This window comes from Amphichorda felina (genome assembly GCF_050947745.1).
Source record: "Amphichorda felina strain 45539 chromosome Unknown scaffold_9, whole genome shotgun sequence".
NCBI classification, from domain to species: Eukaryota; Fungi; Ascomycota; class Sordariomycetes; order Hypocreales; family Bionectriaceae; genus Amphichorda; species Amphichorda felina.
The window spans coordinates 442,193-462,954 of record NW_028145041.1 but is presented as its reverse complement, the minus strand read 5'-3'; the positions used below and the strand labels follow the sequence as shown (position 1 = coordinate 462,954).

At 55.5% G+C, this 20,762-nt stretch overlaps 8 protein-coding genes across 8 annotated transcripts; 3 read left to right on the top strand and 5 right to left on the bottom strand.

The window, feature by feature from the left end:
* Window positions 1-1,820: 1,820 nt before the first annotated feature.
* Window positions 1,821-2,873, bottom strand: ACO1O0_008682 (2-nitropropane dioxygenase; the record flags this gene model as incomplete). Its single annotated transcript, XM_083198046.1, has 1 exon — window positions 1,821-2,873. The coding sequence occupies one exon, from the start codon at window positions 2,871-2,873 to the stop codon at window positions 1,821-1,823; it is 1,053 nt and encodes a 350-aa protein (XP_083045781.1).
* A 728-nt stretch (window positions 2,874-3,601) lies between these two features.
* Window positions 3,602-4,888, bottom strand: ACO1O0_008681 (uncharacterized protein; the record flags this gene model as incomplete). Its single annotated transcript, XM_083198045.1, has 1 exon — window positions 3,602-4,888. The coding sequence occupies one exon, from the start codon at window positions 4,886-4,888 to the stop codon at window positions 3,602-3,604; it is 1,287 nt and encodes a 428-aa protein (XP_083045780.1).
* Window positions 4,889-6,820: 1,932 nt separating this feature from the next.
* RPL38 (60S ribosomal protein eL38) lies at window positions 6,821-7,284 on the top strand (the record flags this gene model as incomplete). The annotated part of the gene is made up of 4 exons (XM_083198044.1): window positions 6,821-6,850; window positions 6,914-6,947; window positions 7,044-7,172; window positions 7,250-7,284. 4 exons carry the CDS (start codon window positions 6,821-6,823, stop codon window positions 7,282-7,284), a joined length of 228 nt encoding a protein of 75 aa, XP_083045779.1.
* A 237-nt stretch (window positions 7,285-7,521) lies between these two features.
* Window positions 7,522-8,157, bottom strand: ACO1O0_008679 (uncharacterized protein; the record flags this gene model as incomplete). The annotated part of the gene is made up of 1 exon (XM_083198043.1): window positions 7,522-8,157. The coding sequence occupies one exon, from the start codon at window positions 8,155-8,157 to the stop codon at window positions 7,522-7,524; it is 636 nt and encodes a 211-aa protein (XP_083045778.1).
* Window positions 8,158-9,438: 1,281 nt separating this feature from the next.
* On the top strand, window positions 9,439-10,948 carry ERG12 (mevalonate kinase; the record flags this gene model as incomplete). The annotated part of the gene is made up of 2 exons (XM_083198042.1): window positions 9,439-9,621; window positions 9,671-10,948. The coding sequence occupies 2 exons, from the start codon at window positions 9,439-9,441 to the stop codon at window positions 10,946-10,948; spliced, it is 1,461 nt and encodes a 486-aa protein (XP_083045777.1).
* Window positions 10,949-15,337: 4,389 nt separating this feature from the next.
* Window positions 15,338-16,978, bottom strand: RAM2 (bifunctional protein farnesyltransferase/protein geranylgeranyltransferase; the record flags this gene model as incomplete). The annotated part of the gene is made up of 3 exons (XM_083198041.1): window positions 15,338-16,215; window positions 16,266-16,868; window positions 16,924-16,978. The coding sequence occupies 3 exons, from the start codon at window positions 16,976-16,978 to the stop codon at window positions 15,338-15,340; spliced, it is 1,536 nt and encodes a 511-aa protein (XP_083045776.1).
* Window positions 16,979-17,574: 596 nt separating this feature from the next.
* ACO1O0_008676 (uncharacterized protein) lies at window positions 17,575-18,140 on the bottom strand (the record flags this gene model as incomplete). Its single annotated transcript, XM_083198040.1, has 2 exons — window positions 17,575-18,038; window positions 18,095-18,140. 2 exons carry the CDS (start codon window positions 18,138-18,140, stop codon window positions 17,575-17,577), a joined length of 510 nt encoding a protein of 169 aa, XP_083045775.1.
* A 507-nt stretch (window positions 18,141-18,647) lies between these two features.
* On the top strand, window positions 18,648-20,461 carry MSM1 (methionine--tRNA ligase MSM1; the record flags this gene model as incomplete). The annotated part of the gene is made up of 2 exons (XM_083198039.1): window positions 18,648-19,940; window positions 19,991-20,461. The coding sequence occupies 2 exons, from the start codon at window positions 18,648-18,650 to the stop codon at window positions 20,459-20,461; spliced, it is 1,764 nt and encodes a 587-aa protein (XP_083045774.1).
* Between the last annotated feature and the right edge of the window lie 301 nt (window positions 20,462-20,762).

Below are 20,762 nucleotides of genomic sequence, written 5' to 3'. Positions count from 1 at the left end.
TGGTGATTACACATTGGGATTTGTTGCGAATTGGGAACATGACTCGAAGACCATTGATACAACCTGAAACGCACTCGATAATGGAAGGACCAGAGCCTGGGCGACTTGAATAGTACTGGAGAATCTTGCATTCCCCACCATTTTAAGAACTCCTTTGGGACCTTACCAAGTTGTCGTCAAAGTCAAAGGCCAAGCTAGGTCGCGGGTCGGCCTGCAGCGTGGTTGACGCTTTGCGAGATACAGTAAGCTAAGAAGAGCCTCCCTGTCAGAGCAGACGTGCTGATCTCGGCATTCTCGTTGGTAGTAATCCTCTGGTGGAAAGTGCCCAATACTACAGGTCATTTAATACGTGCTTACTGTTAGATCCCGCCTTGGTTGGGCGTTGCACACAGAGTTTCACCATGGATTCCCTGGGGCGATTTTGGACACTGGCCTGACAGGGCATGAAGTTTGCCAGCAGCAGAGTGCAGTTGACCGAGGAAGAAGAAACTTCGACGTGAGCTATTACAATAAGGGTTTATTCCTCCATCAAGGCAATCTGACCCGGGAGCTCTTGCAGACGGCCTAAACAGAGGCCATTACGCCGAGCATCATCGCCGCAGTATTGGGAAATCAGCCACCATGACTTCGCTTTTGCGTATCGCCGTCCTCTGGAATGTGATGGGCTGTCTGGAGAGATGGGGAAAGATCATGGTACCATTGGAAATATCATGAGGAAGTTCTTCGAGGCCGGTGCATCAAAACTCGAAGAAGGAGATCTCTACGAGAGAGCCATTATCGACGTCTCTTCCTATGACGTGGTAAACAAGCAAGAGTATCCAGATATCGAGACCATCGATGCGATATTCATATCAGGCAGTCGTGTGTGACCCATGAGAGGGCCTGCCCTACTTTCTCAGGGAGGCGGCCAGACAAATGAGCCAAACAGCTGACTTCTGGGTCATGGCCAAAGGCTACGATTCTTTCACACCAGGTGTAAAGGACTGGATATCAAAGCTCGTCAATTTCACCAAAGCGTTGCTACAAGACCAGTCGCGAGTTCGCATTATGGCTGGCTGCCTTGGACATCAGGTCGTCGCACGCGCATTGGGGGTTATGCCAGAAAGGAGTGATTCCGGTTGGGAGCTTTCCGTCACACCCATGATCCTCACAGAGAGGGGGAAACAAGTCTTTGGAAAAGATTCATTGGTACGTCTCACCAACCACATGAAACGACGTCGGCCGCCGAGGTGCTGGACTGCGCTAATGAGAATGCCCTTGTATTGTAGGCGCTTCATCAGATGCATCACGATATCGTGCCGCGGTATCCACCAAATGTTAAGAAGCTTGGCCACTCCGACCTTTGCGAGGTGCAAGGACTATATGTCAAGAACCGTGTCATGACTTTGCAAGGGCATCCGGAATACGACACGAAGGTTGCCAACGAAACGTTAGATCGAAGACTCGCATCATCATCATCCCTAGATGATGTGACCTACAAAGATGGAAAGAATCGAGTGAATGACCCGCACGATGGCCTGGTCGTCACGGCTGCCTTCTTGAAATTCTTGTTGGAAACCCCCACAAGCCTCAAGTCGGCGTCTATGACGAAAGAAGAGATTAATATCCAATCACTAGGAATTCGGATAGCCTCTAGAATATGGATGATTGTTCTATTGTTACCATTTGACCTAGTCGTCACGTACCGTTGTACATCTCCATGCCACTCAGGCCCCATCGACCTTCTTCTTCAGTACAGGAATACAAGGCCCAAAGTCCATAGTATTACATCTGACAAACATGCGCGCCGCTGGCAGCACAGAACCCACCTCCACACCGTCTCACAGCTTGCTCCGGCCACTCAGGTAGGCACCACCCAGCTTGAGCATCTCCTCGGCCTCCTTGACCATCTCGTCGACAATCTCGCCCGCGGGCTGGATCTTCTGGATCGAGCCGGCGACTTGGCCCATGAGGTGCGGGAGGTCGATGTCGTTGCCCTGGTCCATGTCGTGCTCGATCGGCACGATGCCCTTGCCCGTCAGCTCCTTGATGAGCTCGGGCCGCGCGTGCCACCCGCGGATGTACTCGTTGACCTTCATGCGCAGCGGGCGGCCCGAGATGACGAGCGTGCGATCCGTCTCGTCGAAGCCGCAGCTGACGACGGCCTCCTTGTGCTGCTCGCTGCAGCCGGCCTCGACCGACGCGACAAACCGCGTGCCTACCCACACGCCCACAGCGCCCTGCATCAGCGACGACGCCAGGGAGCGCCCGTTGGAGATGCCGCCGGCCGCCACGACCAGCGCGGGCGAGCCCTTGAGCATGGGCGGCTTGTAGCGGCGGGCGACGTCGACGACGGCGGGAATGAGGACCGAGTTGGCGACGTTGCCCGTGTGGCCGCCGCCCTCGCCGCCCTGGGGGCAGACAATGTCGACGCCCAGATCAAGGGCCTTGACAGCGTGCTTGGGGTGGCCGACCATGTTCATGACGAGGATGCCGTTATTGTGCAGCTTGTCGATGATGTGTTTGGGGGGCACGCCGACGGCGCTGACAAACAGCCTGGCGCCGCTGTCAATGGTGATGTCGATGAGCTCCTCGAGCTTGCCGTTGGTGTAGTCGTGGTTGGTCTTGCGGGCGTTGCCGCCAATCTGGGGCAGGGCGAGGTCGACGCCAAAGGGGAGGTCAGGACGCTTGAAGTTGGCCTTCATCTCGGTGATGATCTCACGCAGCTGGTCGGGCGTGTACATGAAGCCGCCGATGACGCCGAGGCCGCCTGCGTTGGAAACGGCTGCCGCCAGGGGCCCGTTTGATGTGCGCGCCATTCCCGCGAGGACGATGGGGTGCTGGATGCCCAGCAGCTGGGTCAGGGGCGTCGTGATGGGGCCAGAGGGCGCCATTGTGATGGTAGTCGGGAGGGGGTATCTCGGAAGTTTGGTGGTATTGGGCCGGTGGGGGAATGTAATCCAGGAAGACAGAACGTTCCAGAGAAGGCCACAGTCTTTATTCAGCCCATAATCCAGGAACGCCCACCGAATAGCTCGGCAATGGCTGGAGATAATAATGGGGGTTGAATCGGTGACGGCGGGTGATGGGGACAGTGTGGAGAAGCGCGGGGAAAGTGGTTCGCGGGGATTCGCCGAGGCACTTCCGACTTGGGACACCAGCTCGTCCTTGCATCAGTCTCCAGCATGTGTCTCCATTCTCTCCAATTGTTGTCTCCCCGTAGGATCGCCACTGTTGGTGGTGGTTGGGCCTGGATGCTCTCAGATAGGATCCCAATGTATTCTTGCCATATTATGTCTCAGTATCTGCCCGTAATAACCGAGGCGGAGACCTGGCAATGACCCCAAGCCACGCTGGAGCAATAAGTGGGGGATAACGATAGCTTTCCGGAGGAAATGCGCCATACTGATGCTGGCATCTATTGTCCCCCCCTTAATGCTGGAGGTAATCATCCCCTCACTCTAAACAACTAGTCGCCCCGATTCGCGCTCGTACTAGACAACGACTGCCGTCCCAAACGCCCATAAGAAAATCGTACCAATAATACACATGTCGTCAAAATACGTCTAGAAAACGAGGCCCGCCAACTCCTAGCTGGCTTCAAATCAGGGGATATCATTCGTTACCCAAAACGCGGTAACCTCGCCGGTACAAACTCGTCATTCTTCGCAGACGCTGTGGAGTTGTTACTGCCAGATGTGCCTGTCCGAGGCCGTGCGGGGTCTGATTCCGAGTGGCCCGGCTGGTTCGGCTGGTCCTCCTGCGCAGGCTGTTGCTCAGGCTCATATATTTCATCGTCGGCCACATCTGGCTTGGGTTCCGAAGGGGATGGCAGCTCGGTGCTGGCCATCTTTAGCCCCCGTGCAGCTGCTAGCTGCGCAGCAGCCTCCTTCTGCTTGGAAATCTTCTCATCCTCCTCCTGCCGGAGCCTCTCTTCCTCCATATGGAGATCCACCATGGAGGGCACATTGTCAATGTCTGGAGTCGCCGAGAGCGACCCTGAGGATGCGCGCGCTACTCTTAGCGACTCTCGGGACCCGTGCGACCCAATTGTCGTCCGGGATACTGTTCTTGACATGCCAAAGGCCGGACGCTTCCCTTTGCTGCTGCGCGTCTTACCGCTGCTCCGGTCGTCCTTGCGCACCATGTCATATGTCACTTCATCGTCCAGCGGAACTGCATCCTCTTCACCCTCGCCGTCGCTGGGAAATAGATCACCTCTCGAACGGTACGAGTCTGATGTGTCGCCTGATCCTACCGTGCCGCTCCGTTGCCGGGGGGCGACAACCTCGTCCATGTCGGGTGGCGAGTGGCCGCCGAGCAAAGGCTCTGCCTCTGCGTTCTCATGCTTCCCTGGGTGTTCCTGTAGATTCGCCGCGCTAGGCTTGTAACGTAATGTCCCCCCCATCCTCCATGGCAGCTTGCTCAGAAACCCAATTGGCTGCGTGCTCGGGATGATTGTGGGATCGTCTCCGCTGGGTTTCCTCCGTACGCCCCTGGTCCCGTAGCTCATCCCCCTCTTGCGGCGCGGCTGCTCCGACGTCTCGCCCCCCGTATGCCTCCTCTGGCTGCCCGTCCCCGCGAGCAGACGGTCCCAATCCTCGCCCCCCCACCCGCCGAGCAGCCCGCCGCTCTGCGCCTCCTCCTCGTACCAGTCGTCGTAAAAGTCAAACGTGATCTCGGCCTGGGCGTGGTCGCGCTCTCGCCGGCGCCGGCGCCGCTCCTCCACGTCGCCGAGGCAGACGGTGGTGCACTGCTCGAGCGAGGCGAGTAGCGAGCCCAGGCACGGGTTGACGTAGTACTGCTGGAAGGACCAGATCCCGGCGGCGGCATTCTCGGTGACGGCCTCGGCGTCGTGGGCGATGCGGTTCCAGCGCTGGCGCAGGCGCGGGTCCTCGAGGAAGGCCATGGTTGTTCTGCTGAGGGTTGGTGAGCTGGGCTTGGGCTGGGCTGAGCTGGGCTTATGACGTCGAGACCATGGATGTCACCGGTCGGCGTCGCATGCGGCAATCGTCGCTTGGGATGGAGAGCTCTGGCCTCTGTGCGGCGCACTAGGAGACCATGGCAGCAGGTCGTCGTCGTTTTCAATGCGTAGATGGAAGAGGCGAGGTGTTGTCTTGAGGAGTTGGCGGTGGAGAGAGTTTGAAGGGATGAGGCCTGTTCACTGACAGGCGCAATTGGGGGTGAGCCTGGGGGCGGAGGAGACACGCTGGAGACTGGAACGCTGGAAAGGGAGCTCCAGCTGCTGAGGCGCCTAACTAGAGCCTTGCACTACACAGGGGTGATGCAGCACGTGCAGCGGCAACAAGCGCTGATGGGCGCCCGAGCGTCTTTAAAGTTGGTGGGCGCTGGGTGGGTCTGTTGAGGACTTCACAGTGGAGTTGAGACCTGAGACTCTGTGCCTCGCAACATCATCCCACGCATTCTTACCCTATATCGTTGTATGAGTGATTTTGTTTTGGTCTATAAGGGGATCGGAATTAAATTAATACGTTTTGTTTCTTTGAGGCTTCAGTTCTAGGCTGTTCAACGGCTACAACTGCCACGTGTAATTGCCGGACACTTGTGTGTTTCAAGTCTTCTCTCCAGTCAACACTCGGACCGGGGTTGGGCTTGGAAGGCCAAGAAGCTGCAGGCTTCATCACTCGGCTATGACTGGCACCGGAGCAGCACAACAGCATACCGCCCTGCGAAGGAAACACGCATGCTCTTGCTTTTATAGCAAGGTCCATCTCTTTGTAGTCAACTTAACCACTCTTGGCCGCTAGCAGGTTCCTGGGTTGCTGATCAACGCACGCCCAGGGGGAATGGGAGCAAGTCCGGGACCCAGGTGGGACTTTGGAAACCCGGCGCATATATACGTACTTCTGGGTGTCTCTGCGGGATTCCGGACTGCCGAGCGAGAGCCGCCGCTTTGGCCGCAGTGGGACCCATAACCCGCACCGTAAGGCACTTCGCCGGAGGGCATGCTACTTCCGGGAAATCCTCATGTTGGCATTTACCCTCTCCAGGAGCTGCTCTCTCGTATCATGAGGACTAGGGAACAAGTTCCTCTGACAAATGGTTAGTGAAAAGCCATGGCTGTTGCCCTCGGATGCAGTTGACTTACTGCGGCCAGCCACCGTCGCAACTCCTCCTGAGTCCACCCTTCTGGGTTCCCTTTTGGGTCGGGTTCCGAGGGGAACATTTCGCCGCCCCAGATAGTATAAACAGCCGCGGCAGCCACGGCTCCGCCAAAGGCTTATCGCGTCAGTCCCATATCAACCCTCGAGGGCACAAGGCAAATCTTACCAAGAACCATGTTCTGTGAAAGTTAGACCACCTGTGTTCAACAAGATCTGGAATACTGACCTTAGACTTCATCATTTTGTCGAGATGTGTAGGCATGTTGACTCCGTGATGGTGGGGTTTTATGGAATGGATGAAACTGTTTGGTTTAGGAATCAAGGATAGGTAGTTAGAAGAAAGGTAAAAGAGAAAACTAGGCCTTTAAGAAAAGTAAAAGGCTTCAACAGCTAAGATGACGAGTTCCGGCTCTAGTACCCTTGACGTGATGAAACCTGTCCACAACGAACCTGTAGTTGAGGCATCCAAGTAAGTTCGACGCCACATTCCATGCCGTAGGTCGTGACGTGGACGCCACACCCTGCCTCCCCGCTTGAGGCAATGGATAATGTGGCTTGAGCAGACCTTGTGCCACATTTGCGCTGCACATGGCCCGTGCTTTCACCAGGCCCCGCGACTTGCAGCGCACAAATTCAATTCCCTCCAAAAATCCTCGAAATCGTAAACCGCTTCTCGACAAGACCCAGTTCAGCCAATCCATTGAACAACCGCCACAATGCCTCAGGAGGTCGCTGATATCAAGAAGGTAAATTATTTTTGCTCTTACGGAGCGCCTCCAGCGAAGCCACGAAACTAATCCGTATTCCAGTTCATCGAGATCTGCCGTCGGAAGGACGCTTCCTGTACGTTTTTTCCGACCCGCGAAGACGAGAGAATCCTACCCCTTGGGATCGCTCCCTGACGAGGAGCAACGTCTCTAACTTTTCCTTCTCTTACAGCCGCGCGGATCAAGAAGAACAAGAAGGTCGGCAACGTCAAGTTCAAGGTCCGCTGCCAGAAGCACCTGTACACCCTGGTGCTCAAGGACTCCGAGAAGGCCGAGAAGCTCAAGCAGAGCCTGCCCCCTAGTACGCCCGCCCGTCCGCTCCTTGCACAAAGCTGAATTCCCGCGACTCCCAATACTGACAATGATCCCCTCCTGCAGCCCTGCAGATCTCGGAGGTGCCTAAGAAGAACTAAGATGGAGCGACAATGGTAAAATATGGGAGGCGGTGGTGGTAGGGTCTTACGTGCACGAACTGGGCGTCTCGGGATACCTTGCATTTCATGTGCTGAAAAGCCATGCTCGGATAGAGTCCAACCAAAAAACCAACGATTCAAGACAAACCAAACCTCGCCACGGCCAACGACTGATGTGACAATGGGGTTGATTCTTTTTTTTTTCCTTTGAGCTGGGCGTATTCTTCCATGTGCAATCTAACCTACTATGTGGTGGAAGCAGTATGACTCCTTTCGTTGGGTCAGACCAATTTTTTGCACTGCCTTCTCCAAAGGAGACTTGGAATGCGACGAGAAGACGACCAGCTCCTCCGTGTCCCCCGGCTTCTCGATCCTCCATCCGCCCCACAGTTGGTCCTCCAGCTTCAGGTCCTGCAGAGCGCCCTCCACCTTCCGGTACTTGGCCTGAACTGTTTCCTTATCGCCCGGCTCGACGAATATGCGGTCGACGTTGAAGCAGGTATGGCGGACAAACGACGGTGGCGGCCCCTTGTGCTGGCCTGCGGGCTCCATGTGGAACAGGAGTACCGAGTCGTCGCCGGGGGCAATGTACCGGCGCAGTTCGGCCATGCCGGCCTTGTTCTCCTCGCTATTGAGCCATTCTTGGTGACCATCGGGCGAGTCCCACGGTGCAATGATGAGCAGGTAAGATGGATCGGACTTGGTCTTGTAGACGCTGCTCAGGTTGCTGTTTTTGTTAGCCTTGAGCAGGTGAGGCTGGTGGCGTCGAATCCATTCATCCTGGATCTCGAGCAACTGCATAAAGCACTCATAGAGCTCGAGCTCGTCGTAGGACGGCTGTAGCTTGATGAGCGCGAACTCGGTGACAGTCATTGTGATCGTGGAGTTCGGGTTAAGGGCTGATTCTTTCGTAGCGGTTGGCCCGGTCAATGGAGACGGGTCTGCGACGTAGCTTATGACGAGTAGTGTCAACAGGCAGTCGATCGCATTCGTACTCTGGGCTGTTTGCAGCCCCTCTAACGTTAGGCAGCTCAAGTGTTGCGTTGCGCCGACTGAAGTTGATGGAACTCTGTTCGACACATATTCCGGGGTCAATAGACCAGCGGGACAGCGGAGGAAACGGGGAAGACGGCGAGATGGGAGAGCTCGAGTATTTGACCGGATTGGAATTCCCCAGGTCTTAGGAATGCATGGGTGGAGAGAGAAGGTCGGAAGCACTTTGCGGTGCCCCTACCATGATGGCTGCCAATCTACGGCCGTCAGCGACCTTCATCTTCACAACCGATTGCGCGTCATCACTCGATTTGGGCGAGAGTTTATTTATCCCCCACAGTTGCCACGCACGCCATGGTCGTGTCACTGGACACGGTTGGAGTTACTTTACGCGTACGGTAGACGAGCAAATGCTCGCTGCTATGTTTCCTAAAGGGCTTTGATAGAAGCTATACTCTCACCCAACCCATGGCATTGGCTGTGATGGACGGTCGGACTTATTATTGCGGCACTGATGCGACTTTGGAGGCACTACGTCGTAGGTGGTGGTCCGCAGGCCCCGAATCAGCGAAATGGCGCCTATTTAGGCCGTGGGTGGCCGCTCTCGCACGGCCTCACTGGCTCGCTGTCACACTGTCTCACCCCAGCTCCCATCTCCCAATCCACTGGCGTCCATTACAGAGCAGCCATGGGGGACTAGGGGGTCTCGAAAAAAATCACCAGCACTGGCTCGGCGCAATCCCACAGCATTGGTTCGGCGTATTTTTGACGCCCCACAACACCAGGGGGTGTATCCTTTCCCCGAGTTTCCTCAGATCGACGGCCAGAAATTACTCCACTGCCTCCCTAGATGCAACATCGTACGACATTGAGTGGCTGTGATCTTCTTGTCTATGACAGTGCTACACAGTACTAATTAGGAGCCATTACGCTTATTGTCCCATCAGATCTTCTGTATACCATCTATTATCTTAACGACAAACCGCCTTCCCGACTCTCCTTTCGCCCCATCTCCGACTTCGTCATTCTGCCCCTTGATTGAACTCCCTTTCGCAAACGACAGCGCGACGCTCTCTTCCACGAACGGCGTTCGACGTCAACGATCGATAACGACTAGTAACATAGGCGCACGGGTGGATCCCGACTCGATAACAGCACTCTATGGGTGCTCAGATTGATATGGCGCCTCCCACCAACGGTGTTCCCCGTATCAACGGTGACGGACCGCTCTCCCAGCGACTCAAGATGCAGCGCAAAGTCTCGAGCCCCATGGCGCCAGCCTTCATGGTCTCGGCGCCAGGCAAAGTGATTGTCTGGGGAGAGCACTCTGTCGTCCACGGCAAGGTATGCCATCCACTCCCCGCTTGCCAGTTAACCGCCAACCAGTTCGCAGGCTGCCATCGCTGCGGCGATATCGCTTCGATCCTACATGCATGTCACAACCCTCTCCAAGTCGAAGCGCACAATCTCGCTGCGGTTCCCCGACGTCGATCTCATCCACACGTGGAACATTGACGAACTCCCATGGGAGGCGTTCCAGCAGCCCTCTAAGAAGAAGACCTGCTACTCACTCGTCACCGAGCTCGACCCCGACCTCCTCGCTGCCCTCCAACCACACATCGATGCCGTCTCCCCCGACTGCCCAGAAGAAATCCGCAAGATCCACAGGCACTCCGTCACCGCCTTCCTCTACCTCCTCTGCTCCCTCGCCTCCCCCTCCTTCGCTGGCTGCGTCTACACCCTGCGCTCCACCATCCCCATCGGCGCCGGCCTGGGCAGCAGCGCCTCCATATCCGTCTGCCTCGCCGCGGCCATGCTCATCCAGCTGCGCACCCTGGCCGGCCCTCACCCCGACCAGCCCCAGGAGGAGGCCTCCCTCCAGCTCGAGCGCATCAACCGCTGGGCCTTTGTCTCCGAGATGTGCATCCACGGCAACCCCTCGGGCATCGACAACACCGTCGCCACGCAGGGCAAGGCAGTTGTCTTCCAGCGCACCACCACACCCCCCACCGTGCGCCCGCTGTGGGAGTTCCCCGAGCTGCCCCTGCTGCTCGTCGACACCAAGCAGGCCAAGTCGACGGCGCACGAGGTGGGCAAGGTGGCCAAGCTCAAGAACACCCACCCCAAGCTGGTGGGCACCATCCTCGATGCCATGGACCGCGTCACCAATGCGGCGGCCGACCTGCTCGAGGACACCCAGTTTGACGAGGAGGACGAGGACAGCCTACGGCAGGTGGGCGAGCTCATGACCATCAACCACGGCCTGCTTGTCTCCCTGGGCGTGTCGCACCCGCGCCTGGAGCGCGTGCGCGAGCTCGTCGACCACGAGGGCATCGGCTGGACCAAGCTCACGGGGGCCGGCGGCGGCGGGTGCTCCATCACGCTGCTGCACCCGGATGTGCCCGCCGCCAAGATGGAGAGGCTCGAGACGCAGCTCGCCGACGAGGGGTACCGGCAGTTCCGGACGACGCTGGGCGGCGACGGCGTGGGCGTGCTGTGGCCGGCAGTGCTCAAGAACGGCACCGAGGAGGACGAGGAGGGCGGCATGGAGATTGACCTGGAGAGGTTCCTCAATGCCGAGGGCACTGAGGGCGTGGAGAAGTTGGTGGGGGTGCACAGGAACGGCGGTGAGAGCGAGGGCTGGAAGTTCTGGCGCGTCGAGGGCCGGTGAGAGGGCGTCACGCCGTTCATTGTCTTGAGTTGAAGCAAGCGGAGCAGCGGTTGGGAGGCGACTAGGGAGTATATTGGGATTCTGGTACAGGATTTTACACACCCGCAGTATGCGAGGGCGGATAATGGGATTTAGCAACAGATAGCAGATCTTATGATGGCTTCTACATAGATTTTTTTTTTTTACCTTACGGTGTCCACATACTATTTCTTAATCGCCATATATGATCCTTTCCTGGCTTAGCATTGGCTTGCCAGATGATCCCTCCGGAACTAAATGTTTCGGTAGCCTAGATAAAAGGGCCTAAGTGCCACAAGAATTGAATACCCGTTTATATATGCCTGAAATCGTTGCAAAGTAATTAGACCCATCTAGCTCATCACACGCGCATTTGTCATCGGGAACCACGGCGTAACCGTTTGCTCCGTAGTAGTGTGCAAAACTTCAGTCGCCTGGTCTTTGCCCATAGACCACATGTCTGTGATACGTTAGCCGGCCTCCTTTGGTATCAGTAGACGGGCCATAATTACGTACATCGGCCACCAAGCGTGAATATTAGTGTTCCCCATATCCTCGCGGACCCTTGCCAGGAATACTTCAACAGCTTCGGCCTTCCAACCTAGAGTGCGAGTGAAAAGGGCCAAGCTGAGGCCACTAAGCCCGCCAGCGATGTTCTGATGACACCAAAACCCTACCCATGGTTAACATAATAGTCAATATAGCCCTATGGGGGCAGAAAGGAGCCCCTACCTATATTCTTGTAGTGGGGATTTGCTGGCCAACGATTCATGGGCCACTTGTAGACAACCTCGGTGACATTGACGAAGCCCTCGGCAATCATCTGTTGCTTATACCAGGCCGGCCCCCTGCCCGACCGACCGATCTTTTCAGACGCCTGAATCATGTAGCTAGACCACTGGTATAGATACGAATCCTCTGCAAGAGTCCCGTCGTCGCACTGCACTGGGAAGGCAATGTCCTGAACCTCGAACCAACCTTTCGGCTCGAGGTTTTCGAGACTTTGTCGGAAGAACCGTGGCCAGTCGCCAAAAGAGCCGCTTTGCATGCGAGCAAAGATAAAATCAAAGGGATATCGAAAGGACCAGTCGTCTTCGAGGTCATCGATCTGATAGTATAGGTTGGGAGGGACAAAGTTTGGCTGAATGGGACTGATATCGATTCCAACAACCTAGTTCGGTTATGAGTACGGTTGAATGCAACGAGGATAAAGGGGAAAATCACCTCCGATCCAGGGTTCTCATCCGCTAGGAGACAGTCAGTGTAGGATTCAGGGAGACGACTGCCGTAATACAAACCAAAGTTCATCGCCCAGAGTCCAGTGCCCGTTCCGGCATCCAGGCAACGTCGAATTGATCCATGCCTGCCGGCAGGGCACAAATACAAACTACCCCCGAAAGTGAGCCGGAAAATATGATGCTGTAGATCTGGCACGGAGTTAGAAGGCAAGGCATTGGTAGCATCGCGTATTGACTCGGAGATGAAAAGTCGTGTGCGCCGAATGTTTGCGAGACATCAGGGATGTGCGCACTCACCCAATCGATCTCGCTCGGGCTTTTTTCCCAGTAGTTTTAGCAGACGTCTTCGCGGCCTTGGGGACTCCTGGGCTATTTGCCCAAGACATCACTTACACCGTCATTCGGTAAAACATAATTAACTAATGGCGGGGAGAGATTAGCCAATTTGGAGGTCTATGACGGTTTGACGAGAACGAACTATGTTCTTTATAAGAGTGATAGGTCCTTCCATTTTCTATACGCTGATTGAAGATACTCGACGATAGAGAATGTGTTGAAACGGAGTGATTGTCGTCCTGCGTGGTCAACGTCAGCATCACGACTAGGAATCGGCCCAAGGACATGCATGTCAGCATCACTCACCCCCAGCGTCGAATCGCCGTCAATTTCATTGCCGCCGTCATCGTCTCCTCCCTACGAGAAAAAAAGACGAATTCATCAACTCATCGTCCAGCATAAAGCGCAGACCTGCCGATTCTCACCTCTGCCTCTAACGGCTCTTCATAAGTGGAAGGGACCAATTCCGGTAACGGGTCTCTAGAGGAAATTGGCGATGCTATTGATTGATTTAGAGCCGAGTGCTTCGAGGGCGAGGTTCCCGGTTCGGGTTCGCCGGTCGGTGTCACCATGTCGACGGTGATGGACGAGGGGTTGGCGATAGGTGACGAGAAATAGGTCCCTTCGGGTTTCCGACGTCTGGATAGGCTTGCTTGAAGTGGATTTAGGGGTACAAATTATGAGGATGCCTGCGAAAACAGTGTTAATTGTCCGACCGCCGGTCCATTGGCGTCAAACCTGCCGTCGAGGTGTCCTTTGCAACTGACCAGCCAACCGGCAGGTCAAGTTGTATGGAGGACAAGACTGAGAGTGTCATAGAACCCTCTATTCCTGGTTAAGTTTCCGGCTATTCGCGGACGGTCACTGCCTATGGGTAGGAGCCGAACGTGGTTTGCTAAGTTTCACAGTGGCGGCCGTCTACCAACACGATTGCAAGCGTAACCCAGAAAATTGATAGGAGTAATATGCGCCCTGCTAGATCTCCTATCCTAACTCGGGTATACTTTCTTGTAAGCAAGACGCAGCGGCCTTGCTGCTGATGCGGTGGTGCCCCTAGTGCCGACCTCTCCGGTCAGCCACTATCCATGTCGAGACGATGCAACTCCATGCAGCGTGACATGTAACCTTGAATATTGGACTATTGGGCCCTGGGGGGGGGGGGGGGGGGGGGGGGGGGCGCCTCCAGCACATGGAGCCAAGGGGGTGGCAAGCTCTCGCTTTGGAGATTGAATCCGTCTCCCCAAGGGCCCAAGACTCCATGTCTCAAGTCTAAGTTGTCTGTTTGTCCACCCCATTGTCAGGGCTTTTTATATCGAGAGAGTGCGCTCAAAGGTCTGGCAATACCGCATTTTTGCCCGTATCCGTGCGCGTCCTGGAGACTTTGGCGCTGAGTCCGTGGCGCGACGACGTACTGGGATGAAACCAAAGAGAGCCAACACCCTACACCCCCCAAGGACTATGAGCACAAAATGTGCGGTACATTGGAGGGAGGGTTGGGGTCGTCGGTCTCAACTGTTAACAAGTCGGCCGACGGTTGTCAGACAATCAATCAGTAGCCAACGGGATTGGTTGGACATCCGCGAGCGAGCGGCTAACAGGATATAATCCTTGTCTCAGCTCAAGCACAGCCCATTGTCCTTGACGGTCAATTCCATTCCTTGTCATCCATAGTGTGGAGTACGGATACGGATATTGTGACCCTTGTTTCAATCTATACTCGCGTTCAGCCTTGTCAGCATCGACAAAAACAACAGTAAAGCATCCAGGACGAAGAAGTTGGCCAGATTCCGCCAGGGCGACTGTCGACCTGGGAGGTTTTTGACCTTGCGTGATTGAGTCGGGGGCTGGCCCAGCGGTATGGTTCGCTTCATGGTAGTCGTGTGCTAGAACATCATCACCCGCATTGAGCAAGCGACGTACCATGTCACGAAAGTGTACGGCCCTCTCCATAGGGGCCAGGTCTAGCCTCAGCCGTCCAAATTTGGAAACACATGGCTTCAGGATACCTAGCTGAGTTATCGTGCTTCACAAAGCACTGAACTTGGCCAGTCAGGAGACATGCCTCCCGCCTGTAGGTCTACCCGAGAGACTGGTACATTAATAGTTGTTAGGTCCTGCTCGAGTGACAACTCGATGAGACCGCCAAGCTTGCTCCACATTGATCACCAACAAGCCCGTCCGCATACGACGTACTGTGTGCGTATTAGTATAGTGAGTGCTATCACCAGGAGCCTGGTTCGTAGATGACAAGCCCCTAGTTTCATCAGGTCTGAGATCCTCACAAGACCAGTCTGCTGTCCAGGCTGAGGAGGTTCACGAGCAGCCAACCCGTGTACTCATCTTGTCTAGAGATACGGAGATAGCGGAAGGACGGAAGCAGCCCGTGGCATTGTTTGTTCGAAAGTTTCGTGTGAGAAGTTGGTAGGTAAGATAAGTTGGTGGGTAAGTAGGTGGGTGGGTGAAAGCAGAGCTCGCTGGGATTCTTTGGAGTTCAAAATGGTTGCGTCTTTTCACAAGGAGGCACCTAGGTATCTTCTAGTATTGTAATCACCTACCTTACCTGCGACAACCGTAATGCTTCCAAATTGTTTTACCTGCTGGGCGCCTTACACATTGTACTAGAGGCCATAGGGGCAAGTTCGAGTATGGCTAACGCCCCCCGAGGCAGCCACGACGAACCAACTAGCATCATCGTGGATTCGAGAGGCACAGAAGAATGGCAGTTAGATGAAAATACCGGTCGTAATATCGTCGTCAAACATGCTTCTAGCTTCCGCGTGTCTACAGGTAAAAGAAGTTAAGCCTTCTCCAGTTCTTTGGCCCGGTAGTTCCAGTATCCCTCACGCACGGGATCCCACTTCTCCGCCAGCCTCTGCAGGCACAGCTTCGCCTTCTCCTTGTCGCCGTCCTCTAAGTACGCGTCCGCCAGCAAGTCCAGCGCGTGGGAACTCTTGACCTGCTCGCCCTCCTCCCCTAAGCCAGAAACGAACTGCTCCGCAAACCCAACCTCGCCACCGTACCCGCGACCTCCCTTGGCAAGCGCGCCGCGGAGATAGTTCCACGCAGATTGGTTCTGAGGGGCCAGGAGGATCTTCTCCCTAGCGTAGCGGAGCTCGCGATCGACGACGTCAGCCGGTACTTTGGGGTCGTGAACCGTGGGCGCGGCGTCGGGGGTAGAGTGGCCTGGATCTGAGAAGACGAGGTAGAAGCGGTGGGACCAGGCTGAGTTGTTGCGGACATCATCCTCAATCATGTTTTGCGTGGCACCGAGCTCGCCGGGGGTCCACAGCCCGAGCTTGGCGACGAGGTACTGTCGGTAGGACCACACGTGGTAGTTCTTGGTGTCCTCCTGTAGTATCTTGGTGATAAAGTCTGTCTCAGACTTGGCGAGGCGCTTGACAGCATCGGGACCCTGTTCAGAGACAGTAGGGTAGTAGTAGTCCATGAGGAGCTGGCGGTGGTGCCAGATCTGGTAGTTTTTAAGGTTATCCAGAGCCACCCGGTTGAGCCATTCAATCTCGTCCGGGATGGGGAGGCCAAGATGCTTCACAATTTTGAAGCGATACAGCCAGACAGTGTAATGGGCCGGGTTCATGGAGATAACATGCTCGGTGAGGCGCAGGCACCGGGGAGAGCACTCCTCAGCGGCCATGACGGCACGTAGGTACGACACGGCTAACGTTATTAGAGCTATCTGGAAAAGTCTGGATCGATTGTTTACATACCCTCAGCGTAATCGTCCGGGTAGGCAATCTGGGCCAAGGCCCCTTCGGGCTCATTCAGTGGAATGGGAATCACATCGTCCCACGCGGGGTCCTGCGCCAGGGACCCCGTCTGCTCCCCGTAGAGTTCCCTTCTCAGATCCGCCATGACCTTCCTGCGTATTTTCTCTTCCTCGATAGTTTCCTCTGATACCTCTTTACCCTCGCGCCGCGCCACGTCCCTCTTGGTCAGGAATTGGCGGTGCAGAATGTCCAATGCCGTCAGGCGCGCCTGCTTCAGACTCCGCTGCTCGAAGTCGGCAATCTTGTACGTGCCAAGATCACGACCACTTCTATCCTTGCCCCAGTTGTAGTCCCTACGTAGACGGCGAATAGGAAGCGCTTCTTTGGTGACCGACTTCCAGTATTCGCGCTCGGCCTTGTTAGACAGCGGGACCTTGTCCTGGGAGACGGGGATGATAAGGCTGGCGTAGTTATACGTCTTGCGCTCGGCAGGTGTGAGGCCCTGGAGACCAACGTCTTCGCGGCGCTTCTCGAGCGGGTTCGTCTGGTAGAAGCGCTGGGTCGAACGCTCAGTGATGGTCTCGGGTGATGGTTCGGGGGCACCTGGAGTTGAATGAGCAGAAGGCGCGGAGTACTGCGCAGGGCTAGAAGGAGTTACCTTTGGGATCAGTGCTGGCGGACCCTTTGGAGCTGCCTTTTGGCTTGGCTGGCATGGTCTGGGCCCGGTGATTGGGATTGATGGGATGGTGGGGTTTGAGCTCAAGTCGGTCTCGCGTCCAAATGCAGGGAAAGATGTTGGAGCTTCCCAATTCTGTACCCCGCCAACACTGGTAAATTCTAGTTAGTACTAACATTGTTCTGGGAGGGGCATCAAGCTCAGATCACAGTGAACAATACTTCATTAGGAGGTGCTATTTACGGTCACTTTAATGCAGTTGGTTCATTCTAGTTTTATTCTCAATCATTCATGCAAGGGTAAAACCATGATCCAAACTGGAGAGCGACAGCGTGCGGTGCGAGTAACCAAACGTAGTGTATCCGTACCGACTCCATCAAATGCTAACATCTTCCCTGCTAGCTTCCCGGTCGCCATTCTGTAGTATTTTTTGGCGGGTGGTCCTTCGGTAACGGTGATCCCTCTTCCCAGTGCTCCTTGTGGGAATGGCTAGGACCCCCATCGAGCTCGCGGCCCATGACGCGGTCACAGGAACCGAGGGTCCTCGTCCTCGGCTGGTTCCAGACTCGCAGTAGTCCCCTTTGCTAGTCGCTCCCATTGTTGTTCGCTCTTGCCCATCTTTGAGACTGCCACTCACAGCGCTCTAAAGTTCTGTGACATGATGAGCCACTGCTTGATCCCGCCCGGTGGGTTCCTCTGCATGGCCTCCCAGTTGGGCACTAGCACAAACGTCTCATTGAACATCTTGCGCGGCGCCTCCCTGCCCTTCCCGTACTGGACCTTGCCCATAACTGTGACCACTATGCTCATGCGGCCGCCTGTCCGCTCAACCTTGTCGGGGTTCGGGATGTTGTCGGGCGCGTTGTACTGGAACGATGGGTTCACGACGTGCGTGTCGATTGACTCGGCCTCGTAGTGGACCCCAGCGCCTTGCGCCTCGAGCAGATTGTAGTAGTCCGCCGGTGTTTCAACTTGCGCGCCATTTATGGATATGTCGGCCTTGATCGAATACCGGGTTGTCGAGTTGACATAGAAGGGGAGGAGTGCGGTGCGACGGTTGAGGGCCTCGTAGTAGCGGCTGACAAAGTTCTGGGCAGCTGGGGGGCAAGTCAGCGCATCTTCAAGACAAGGTAGCAGGCATAGCGTAGAGTACCCTCGCTCGAGGCCTTTACCTCGACATCGGTATTGGGGAGAGGCATAATAAAATACTTGGCACTCTTGCGCCGTGGTGTCGCGTTTGTAGGAGAACTATTATTTTGCTCCGTTGCAGGTATGACGGAAATGGCAACGTTATCCAGGAGGTTAATCCGCACTGTACGTTATCGCTAGTCAATTTCTTAGAGTCGCGACTCCCAAGCTCGTTCCACTTCCGACGATCGGTGACTCGACATCGCGACTGTGAAGCTCTGGAAGGCGCCATGATTCCCACGGGGCTACGATCCCTACGGGGGTTGCGCAGTGGTCGCTTCACACCTTCGAAGTATGGCTTTGGGAGATTGAGAGCGCACCCACGGTTGGCCGCCCAGTGCCGCTGGAGTAGTTCTGGGAGCTCCCCGCAGGCTCCAGAGCCCAAAGACGAGAAGCCCTTCTATATTACGACGCCCATATTTTACGTCAATGCCGGTATATCTCATATTATTTCCGAAGAGCCTTCCGTGAAGATAACTAACACAGTTCTAGCACCTCACATCGGCCACCTATACACCATGATTCTCGCAGACGTGATGAAACGGTGGCAGCAGGTCAAGGGCAGGGAGGCGTTCCTTAGCACCGGCACGGACGAGCACGGAATGAAGATTCAGCAAGCGGCTGCCAAGCAAGAAATCACCCCTCAAGAGCTATGCGACACCAACGCGGAAAAGTTCATGGAGTTGACGACCGAAGGGAACATCTCCCAGGACGTTTTCATCCGGACGACGGAGGAGAAGCATAAGAGATCGGTGGAGCAGTTCTGGATGCAGCTCAAGCATGACCTGCCAAGCTCGATGGGCCTGTACAAGGGCACTCATGCCGGCTGGTACAGCGTTGACGATGAGTGCTTCTACCCGGAAAAGATGGTCGCGCCGTTCATCGATCCGCAGACTGGCGTAAAGCTCATGGTGAGCACAGAAACCATGAGCAAGGTCGAATGGGTCGAGGAGGAGACGTGGTTCTTCCCCCTAACCAAGTATAAAGACCAGCTGCTTCAGTTCTACAACGATAATCCCGATTGGATCCAGCCTGCATCCAGAATGAAGGAGGTCCAGAACTGGGTCGAAAACAACCTGTCAGATTTGTCCGTGACACGCCCCCATACGCGGCTACAATGGGGTATCCGCGACCCTGAGGACAAGAAGCAGACAATTTACGTCTGGGTCGATGCGCTCGTCAACTACCTTACCATTGCCGGTTACGGGAGTGACTGGCATCCCCACTGGAAGGGTGGCAACAAGAATATGGGCCAGTGGCCGGCCGATGTGCACGTTGTTGGCAAGGACATTATCCGTTTCCATGCAGTCTACTGGCCGGCGATGCTTCTCGGTCTCGGCCTCCCGCTACCGAAGAAGATCTTGTGCCACAACCACTGGAAGATGTCGAATCGCAAAATGTCCAAGTCGGTCGGCAATGTGGTAAACCCTTTCTTCGCGGTCCAACGTTGGGGCAAAGACGCGCTGCGATATTTTCTCATGCGCAATGGCTCTCTTCAAAAGGACACAGACTACTCTAACGATGTCATCCACGCGGTCTATGTCAAAGAGCTTATGGCCAATATAGGCAACCTCTATTACCGGATATTCCGGCCCAAATCGGCTGACGCCTGGATAACCAGAGACGCTGTCAATGCTTTTGCCCGCGGAGATTTTGAGAGTAATAAGAGCTTGAATAAACCCAAAAGCCCCGCGACTCACTACGCGGAGCTGGAGGAGACCCTCCGCTCGATTCCAGGGCAATTCCAGGAGGCAATGGACGCGAACGAGATTTCTCTTGCTATCAGCCATGTTTACACTCTTCTGAGTTCGGTGAGTAGTCCATCTCCAAGATCCTTGCAGGAGGAATGCTAATCAAGCAGACGAATCGTTATGTGAGCGACACGACCCCCTGGAATCTTAACCCCCAGGGTGGCAACCCCGAGAAGGGAATAGCCCGCAACTGGGTTATTTTCAACTGCGCCGAAGCGCTGAGGATAGCCGGCATCCTCCTCCAGCCAATTATTCCCTCGAAGGCAAGCCGTCTGCTCGACGAGATGCAAGTGCATCCGAAGCGACGGACGATGGATTGGGCCAGATACGGCGCCGACACCGACTACGGCCTAACCAAAGAGGAGCTGATATCCCTTGGGAGGGTGAAGATCTGGGAAACCATCTTCCCACCCGTCCCCGCCGGTGAGCTCACCGACGAGCAGGTCAAGGAGGCGTTTAGGGGAGTTGTACACAAGGCCGGGGGGATGCCCAATCTGAGGGCGGTGCACGAGTACATTGCCATGGAGTCTCGGATAGGCACCAAGGCCGTGGCTAAGTTGCTGGGGTCTCGCAAGCCTTAGGTGAGAAGGCCTCCAAGCGCGCAGCGGCGTTAGTAGACGAGTATTCTACAACTTGTATGAATTTGTACGATAGACAATAGCGGGCCAGATGTACGACGATAGCGGCTACGACCAATGTATACAACCACTTATGAGCTATTCTGGCCGCTGCACGCGTGATCGGAAACCAGAACAACGGTAAGCCAGGGTGTCCAACTGCCCTGTACCAAACTGCAAACAAGGTAAATTGTAGCCCTCCTCCATCATGTTGATCCGAGGCTAGTGGTCATTCGGGGCTTGTACAGTAGGTTGCCAGACTATT